This window comes from Xiphias gladius, chromosome 1 (genome assembly GCF_016859285.1).
Source record: "Xiphias gladius isolate SHS-SW01 ecotype Sanya breed wild chromosome 1, ASM1685928v1, whole genome shotgun sequence".
In the NCBI taxonomy this organism is placed as follows: domain Eukaryota; kingdom Metazoa; phylum Chordata; class Actinopteri; order Istiophoriformes; family Xiphiidae; genus Xiphias; species Xiphias gladius.
The window spans coordinates 9295110-9304545 of NC_053400.1; the positions used below are offsets into that span (position 1 = coordinate 9295110).

At 40.7% G+C, this 9436-nt stretch overlaps 1 protein-coding gene across 1 annotated transcript in view; it reads right to left on the reverse strand.

Moving 5' to 3' along the window:
- Positions 1-9436, reverse strand: part of LOC120788586 (transcription initiation factor TFIID subunit 4-like) — a 93042-nt gene that overhangs the window by 21197 nt on the left and 62409 nt on the right. The window contains exon 13 of the mRNA XM_040124465.1: positions 4086-4208. Within this exon, the coding sequence (XP_039980399.1) occupies positions 4086-4208 (123 nt within the window). The remainder of the gene's footprint in view (positions 1-4085; positions 4209-9436) is intronic.

The following is a 9436-nucleotide window of genomic DNA, read 5'->3' on the forward strand; positions in this document are numbered from 1 at the left end:
ACAGTCCGAACATGGTGGAAAGGTTGTCTGACAAGGGAAAATACAAGCAGGAGGGAAGGAATATTGAAGAGGAGGATTTCAACGGGAGCTTTGCCTCTCAGTGAACAGAGCAGGATCTCAACAAGGCCATTATCTGGCTCCTAATTTGAGCTCTGGCACAGCACTGAAGGGCTGCCTTTGTCTGGGATTAATGCGGAAAGCTCAGGATGCGATGTCAGAGGGAAATAATCAGCATGGGCCCTTCATAACGTTGGCTGCTTGTGCTCCTGGCCAGGGCCCCCCGGCTCATTTCTGTGGAGATGAAATCTATGACAAGCCCCTCAGTGAAGCTAAGAGCAGGCAACAGTCCAGTAACACCCACAGGCCTCCAGGCATCCTGTGACCCCCTTAGAAAAGTCACATTCACTTTGCTCTGGAGAAGGGAAAGAGAACGCTGCAGGCGCTTCCAGCCCATGTGAAATGAAGAAATGTGAGGAGGTGAAAACGAAGTGAAAATAAGTTAAGATTCCTCCTCCGCCCCCTCTGCAATCACTCCAGAGGAGGGGCACACTGTGACTTCACTTCATTATGCCCCTCTAATTAAACATGAACAGGACATTAAAAAAGGAGAAAAAAATAGAAAAAAAAAGACAGCAACTCCAGCATAATGTATATTCATGTTTATGTTGTATAACTGCATTTGGGAAAGCAGTTTGAGAAAGCTTTTTTTTTTAATGCAGCAGGCTAATACCCATCAGGGTAAAACATTCTGAAAGAGGTTGGCACTGCACTCAAGGACCAGAAGTAATGCTTTTATTTTGTTATTTATGCTTTTTTTACCGGGTACATTACTATGCTCCTCTGCAGCATATTGCTGCTAAGCGAAGGATGTGAAGATGCAACTCGATAAGTAAGTTATTAAAATGACCAATTGACATTCAAAATTCAGGCTTATTTTAGATTCATCATATTTACAGATGAATATGTGGAATTCAAATGATTCCAATGCCTAAAGGGAAATATGACTTGGTACAGCAACTGTGCATGACTTCATGTATGACCCTGTACTGGAGAAATATGATACTGAAGTTACTGCTTATGGAACCTCAAACAGGAGATGTTCCTTATAATAACACAGTTCAGCTTAATTAAGAACAGACTGGGCAAGTCACAAGGAAGTATGTCACTATTCTCCCTGTAACATAGATAGATATTTCCTACCATCTTTGCCATGTTTGCTGACTTCGATTGTGGATAGTATTAGAAGGTTATTAGACACATTCCTAAACTTGGCTAATGCTAAACTGGTTAAGCATGAAGAGGATGTGTGATATCAAGAGTAAAATGGCTCTAGAACTAAAGCTGTAGGGGAGGGGGGCCAACAAAGAACCTGTTCCACAAAACAAACCCAATCCCTGGTACCTCTAGAAAGGTAGTGGCTCATGACTCTAATTGGACAATTCAGATTTGTTCATCTTTACCCACTTTATAGATGAATAAACATGAGAACATCGTTCAGAGGGCTGCACATTGTGTCGCCAACCCAATAATGCATTACCAATAATGCATTTCACAGCTTCCTCACCAGACAACCTCTGTTGTACATACAATCTGAAAACGAATTCTGTCAATCAGGGATATGGGCCAACTGGGCAAATTATAAATATGAGCACATACAGTTAGCTATGTAAGTATTTGGACAGCGACACAATTTTCATAATTTTGCCTCACTACACCACCACGATGAAGCAAAACCATCAAGATATGATTGAAGCCTAGACTTTCAGCTTTAATTCAAGGGGGTTTAACAAAAATATTGCATTAACCGGCTCAAAAGTAATTGCACAAATTAATATGAACCTAAACAGCTAATGCAATATTTTTGTTAAATCCCTTGAATTAAAGCTGAAAGTCTTCACTTCAATCACATCTTGATGGCTTTTGTTTCAAATCCATTGTGGTGGTGAATAATTTCATTTGGTAATTTAAACAGTAGAATATTTAAATGCTGGATGATGGTAACCCATTGACCAACCCATGTACATTACCAACAGAAAACCAAAATCTCTTAAAGTGGCTTCCTGTCGTAAAACCAAATGCAGAATATTTTATAATCTTTTCCCACTATTTTATGTTTTTTGGCTATGCTGATCTCAAATAATGTTTATTCTATATTTCATTTCAGTGCTAAAATGATACTACCCTTTCCACCCTACTGTATCAATTAGTCTAAAACCATGTCTATTCTTTAACTTTTCTATTCTTTGATTTCCTATTCTTGATTTGGGGGTTTGTGCTTGTAATTGTTGTTCTCAAATGTGCTTACAAACATACTAAACTTGAACTGGAATCCTACTAGAATCATAATAATCTATTAGGTAAAACTCACAATTAAATGTTTAAGATACGACAACTCTCAATGGTCAATCAATAAATTAAACAATTATTCATCCATTTACCATTGTTATTGCAGTCATATTATAACAAAAAATAGGAAAAAAAGGTTTTTGTGATTAATTTTTTTTATTAGGGATTTAAACAAAAGTACTGGGATTGAGAAACAAGTTTGCTGGGCCACTTAAAAAGTAAATGAGTGGTATCTAATACACTGATTCTCTTGCATTTTGTTCACCTCGGTAAACATTAGAGCCTTTAATATGTCAAGTGTCAGTGTTTTCCAAATGACAACTGAATAGCCAGCCAAAGAGAAAACTCTTAGAGGTTACTGTTATTCTCTCTAAAACAGTTTTATTTTTATTTCCAATCTCCATTTTTTTGTCTTCTTATGTATTCTGACATCTTGATTTCGTTTTAAAGATATTACATAACTAGAAAAAACGGAACACTTTAATTATGTGTTCACCTCTGAAATATTGAGCCTTGTTTTTACTGTACTATAAAAACTCGAAGGGGCGAACAAATGTAATTTTGGGTTGACCAAGGTAAGTTTTTAAAATCATTTAATTTGACATCTAGAAAATCACTGCTACTGACTGAGTTTCTTTTGACCAATCACATATGACCTTGGGATGAAAAGTTGTGTGTTCCTGGTGCTGTATGCAAAACATACAGTGTCTGCGAAGTATAAAATTGTAATTAAAGTGGTTTGGGTGTTTAACTGGCCATGACGACAAAGTCAGGTTGGCCGCAGTGAGGAACTAAGTCGGTGTCTGAATCTGAAAAAAAAAAGGGTGTAACAAGATGTGCTGTTTACCACTTAAGAGTCCATGACAATAACTATCAGGCAGACAAATCAAAAAGGTAGAAAAGCAGATTAGATAAACAAAATTTGCAAACATTTTGCCTAGTGTAAAACTGCAATAAAACGGCCAACTTTGGGTTTTAATTAATTGTCTTAGGAGGAAAGTCGGTCACTGCACGTGTGTGAATAATTTCAGAAAAATCTTACAACTATCAAGTATCAAGTTTTTGAGTACTATAAACCTTGACCTATAGACAAATGACAAGATGGAGCATTCCATGGATCAGGAAAATTTCCCAAATTAAAACAAAAACTTCTCTTAAAGTGGTTTGCTTAAGAGGAGTTCCAACTATTTGACCAGCTACTGGTATTGGAAACCACTGCCTTACCCGCAGTTATGCATTTCTAATTCTTATTCTCTGTTTTACAGACAGATATTCATTGAGTCATTTCTTGCATACCATCTAGCAGCCCTGCATGTTTGAACTTACCACAGTCAGGGATGACAGAACAAGAAAAATTACCACTGAAAGCTGCCTACACAAAAAAAATATAATGCAAGGAAATATTTGAGAATAAAACATTCATTTCGGATTACAGTATTCTTCGTAGAAAGCCCAGTTGGTAGGTTGTCATTATGTAATGCCAATAAATCATCATTACAAATGAATCCTGCTCTGCTTGTCCTTGAAACTATAACGAGTGCTACAACACATTCCCTATTATAGTACTATGTTTGCAGGACAAACACAACTTAACTGAAATTCCACTTTTTTGTTCGAAAGATTTACTTCAGTTATTGTTGAAGCTAGTGTTGTCAATAGTAGATATTAATTCAGCACTAGCAACTGCATAGGGACAAAAAAATTAGACAATATAGCCATTAAGTGAATGTGGTTCTTACCTCTGTCCCTGATGGGGTGGCCCCTGGTGAATCCACCTTGCGTTTTTTGCGGGGTCCAATGGCAGCTAGTGCTGTAAGGTTGGCATCTCGCTGCCTCATCTGCGCCAGTTCCTGTTGTTGCATCTTGTAAAGACACAAGAAAACAAAGATTAGAACCCTCTACACCATGCAGAATGAGGTGTGGTATTGGCCCAGTGTCACATGCATCTATTTGGATTAGAAAGTACATCATGTGCAGACTATCAATATGCACCAGTGACCCCAATGCCAACCTAACAAATTCAGGTACATTTAATGTCTGCTGAAAAAAAAATACATAACAAACACTCCTACGAAATATAACCATCTATGATACACAACTGCTTTAAGTAAACTTTTCTACGCGGTAACACTGATGGCCTCAAACCTCAAAACATCACCTCCCCCCTCTTAACCAAAAAAAGGAGCACCATGACAGTTATTTGTAGCCATACAAGTTAACCAAGAAACACAAGATTTGATTTTCAGATCGCACAGTTTCGAATTCAGGAGACTTTGCAACCAAAACTGTCACACTTTGAAGCCCTGCAAGACCTGGTGGGAATGAGTGAACAATGAGACAAGAATGGGATCAAATGTAAATATTAAAATAAAAGAGAGTAATGGAGAAAGATATCCCTCTTCGTCCTTAAGTCTGTCCATCCATGTGTTGTATAAGCTCTCCTGAGCCGAACAAAATGGAAGCCTGTTGTCAGCCATTAACAGACCTCCTGTCGAAGATTTTGTGTGTGTGTATGTGTGTGTAGTCACATGGTCCCATTGTGATTTTTGTGATGTATACAGGGGAGGTTGTTGGGAGGCACTGCCCAAGGTAATGTCATGTCTGGCTGCAGGGCTGAGGGGGAACCCAGCGTTGCTTGGAGCTGCCCTTTCTATTGGTTGGATGTGTGAGGGCCTGGGGCCATGGCACAGAGAGTGTCAACACTCCCTCCAACATGCAAACACAGTACACACACACGCGCCTATCAATCTTGGCCACAACATAGGGAATGCCTACCAACCAGCTTGCCTGCGTGCCTGCCCACTGGGGGAGAGAGGCTTGGGTTAAAGCGAACAGGGACAATCAATGTGCGCTTTCATGTCTTTCATGTTCTTTTATGTTATCTCTCAGCATGTGTTCGCTGGACGCTGTTGTTTGTGTGAGCATGTATGTTGTCTGATCGGGGGAAAATTTTATGTAATTTCAGATGGCGCTCTGTAAAAGGTTGCTTTGGTGTACAAAGTCTGGTCTGAAATGCGCATGCAGTTGGCTCTGATTTTTTCCTAAAACCCCGCTGGCAAGGCATGCCCTTTAGGGTGTTGCCACTTCACATTTAGCACGGCGTAACTGTTGAAAGATTCAAACACGCTGACAACACAAAGTAGAGGAAATAACAGCAGTAGTACCAACCAGCTGAATATCTAAACTGCATTTAATTGTCCTTTTCAAAATAGATAGTGGTGAAAATGGAGATACTGTAGTTAAGACAAATTCTAACTTATAGTAATGACATGGATAAGTCCGTGAAGTGAATTCAGGGTCAGTCAAGCTCTTAACACTATGCAAATGCAGTCAGACACTGGGGATCATGACTGGATGTGGCCAACAGGATGGAGATGAGTATTGCTCCTGTCCACACGGCAAATGTTGCATTAATGTTATCAATGCTAACCTTATTAGGCCTTACCACAAACAACACACAAATCTCTTCAGACCTAAGAGAGTGATGGAAAGAGAGAGAGAGAAAGCAACCATTACAACCAGAGAGAGGAGAAGCAGCACAACATGACCTCATCCTTCAGCAAACACTTTAATTGCTTTTAGATCAAGTTTAGTGGCAAGTTTTATATTAAATTACACGTAAAGAATTTGGGAACTAAGTGGACAAGTTTCAATTCAATCTAAGAAACCAGTAAACTAAAATCAGTAAACAAAACTGTGGAAGAAGCTAGCTACCTAGCCAGTTATCTGGTAACAGCACCAACTCTCAACTGTCAGCTACCAACTGCCAACTGCCACAGAATCTCAGACCAAGACCAGGACAAAACTATTAAGAAGGACAGCAAAATGAGGAGTAAAGGAACAAAAAAGAGAAAATGAAAGACTCAAGGATAAGAAGGATTAACAACAGAACAGTCCTGAAGGGCAGGAACATTTGTATTTTTTTAAAAATGGACTTCTTTTACATCTATGTAAAAAACATAGCTAAACAGCTTAGCTCTGTATATGAAGAAAGTGGAGAACACAGCAGTTATTTTTTGCTCAGTTGGAAAAGTGGACCTAGAAACAACTGCAACCAGATGGATGGAGTCTAGATAGTCTGGTGATCCCCTACCCAGAGGACATGGCCAGTGAAGCAGGGAGGAAGAAATACAGAAGCAAGCTGCTCGGAGGCCACCCTGAGACACTCAGAGAAGACTTCAAAAGGCAAGGTGACAAAGCAGTAATAATAGACCTGCTGTTCTTTACAGGGCACCCAGAAGCTTGGCATTATGCTCTCTGTGAGCAATATAATGCCCTTAAAATGACTGGCAACAAATCCATCTGACAGCTACATACAGATACTGTACCAAAATTCAACATCACTCTTCACAACACAGACACAGTGATGGTTTAAGGGTCCCAGACAAACTGCAAGAGTTTGAAAGAGACTTCAGCAGACTGAAAACTCGCGCTGGTGGGGAAAAAGGCCTCTGTGCCTTTACCAAAAGCACCTACAGCTCCGTCAGACTCAAACACCCGGCCTTCAGCTACCAGAGTTACAGTTCCATCAGATTCCACTGCCCAGCCTTCAGTTCCAAGCATTACTGCTTCAACCTCACATGTCCACACAGCCTCCAGCACTCCTCCAAAAGCCTGCTTCAAAAGCCCTCACACACCCAGGACACCAGAATTGGAGATAATAGAAATCAAAGAGGACTAACGGTCGGAGTCTGACACAATTCAGCGGCTGAAAGATGAAATTAAACTGTTTAAAGAAGAAACTAATACTGCTTTTGGACAGTTGAGAGAAAATATGAATGTGCCTCTTAAAACAAATGTATTCTCAGACATGAATTTTGTCCCCAACAGCCAGGAAATGACACAGCCTGGTCTCCGCAGTCCTCCACAGACTGGCCCCAGCAACCATGCAGCACCACAGGCCAGACGACACAGCCCCCCACAGTAAAACACTGCCCCTCCAGCCTTTCACAATGCCCCTTGCCCAGCTAGAGTACAGCCAATCACAGAGGAACAGGTACCACCCTGTCACCAGCACCCTAAAACTGCAATCCTCATCGCCTCCAATGACAAATTCCTGAAGCACAAGAAGCTGTTCCCTCATCACAGAGCGAGGACATTCTGGTGTCCTCACTCTGAAAAAACCTTCCAACTCCTCTGTCTTGACCACTTGGTTGACCCTGACAACTGAAACAAATCACCAGCACCACAAGGGAGAGGGAGCAGTAGAGGCCATCATCAAGGTGGCTCAGACAGCACACAGTGAGTTTCCTAGGGCTAAACTCATCATCGCCACACTGCTGCCATGGTTAATGGCAGGATAATGTTCCAGACTTCACCTGGGACATTATCCACAATATAAACAAGGTGATCACCCTAAGTGATCGCAGAGTTTGCAGCAGTAAACAAGGTCAACATTACCCATCACCCTACTCTGACATATGAGCACCCTAATGACCACATCCAAATGGACCAGGACCACGTCTAGATGTTAACTGAGGACCTGAGAAGCTCAACAGCCGATCGAGAGCCTCCAGTCCCACACTCTACCACAGGACCACCACAACCCATCCATGGACATCAGCTCACACCACACTGGCCAAGGACAAAGAGACTGCCATCTGGGAAAGCACATTCCAGCAGAGCCCAGCCTATAACAGCCCCAGTCTACCAGAGCCCAACCAACCAGAGGACAGCTGACCAGAGTCCAGCAAAGCACAGTCCAGCCAACCGGAGCCCAACATGGAAGACCCCCACCCACTATAAATCAGACAGGCAGTGGTTATGCAGTAACTGTGAAGAAGCACAACATGACATGGGTCAAGCTATGCCAGCCCCTTGAATGCAGCTTACCTATGCACAGGTGAGGTGAGGTGAACCAACTGCTACAACTCATCTTTAAGATTCTTAGTGACAAAAAAAAACAACAAAAAAACAGGCTGTTGCCTGCTTCATAGTTCCTGATTGTATTCTCTACTTTCTGTATTGAATCATTATTGAATTGAATTTGTATTTGAACATACTGCTTTATTTGCCATTATATATGATCTATATTTGAAATTAATTATTAATGAGATCTCTATCTATTGGTTCTTGGAACATTTAGGGTCTGTTCTCTTTTGGACTGAAGAGCACAGACCCAGAATTGATCTCTAGCATTAAAAGTCAAGATATTATCATATTATTAGATAAATGGTGCTGAGCAACACAGACAGTCAATTTCCTTCAAACTATAGAAAGATATCACCACTATCCTCCTCAAACAGAAACACATATGCCACGGTAGAGATTCGAGTGAGATTATTGTGTGGTATAAAGAAGACTTATCATCTCACCTAAAAATAATTCAAAAAGCAACAATAGCCATCTGGTTTGAGTTAAATAAGAATATTGCCAAATGCGATAATGATCTGTACATGTGTGCGGCCTACACTCCCTCCTTAAGTCGCCCTATTACAATGAAAACTTTCTTGAAAATCTCGATAGAAAAATCTGACATTACCAGGCCCACGGTAATGTCCTGCTGATGAAAGATTTAAATACCAGAACAGGATGTGAGCCCAACATAGTGGATCCTGCTGGCAACAGCCACGTCTGTAGACAGTCCTCTCTAAACCTCACCCCCAACACTTGCCACAGACACAATCAAGAACATGTTTTGAACAAAATGGGGGGGGGTCGCTCCTTAGGTCTGTTTATGCTCAGTGGCGGGTGAAAGGAGACTCTTTGGGGAGGTTCACATATTGTTCAGCTCTTGGGAGTAGTGTACTCGACTACATCATCACTGACATGGACCCCTGTCTCATTAGTGCATTCACTGTCAGACCACAGGCTCCACTATCAGACGACTACCAGAAAAAGTATATATAAAACCAACTGTACATATGACAATAACAGAACCTGAGCACTGTAAATTGTAAATAAAAATAAATGGACTCCTGATGCTGACGTTAGATTTAAAAATGTAATCACTTCACCTGATATGACTGATCTAATTAACACATTCCTCTCCATACAGTGTCAACCAAAACAATTAAATATGACTGTTACAGAAATAAATTATATTTATCATAAATCAGCCAGTAAAGCAGCTGTTAGTAGCTCTGCACCT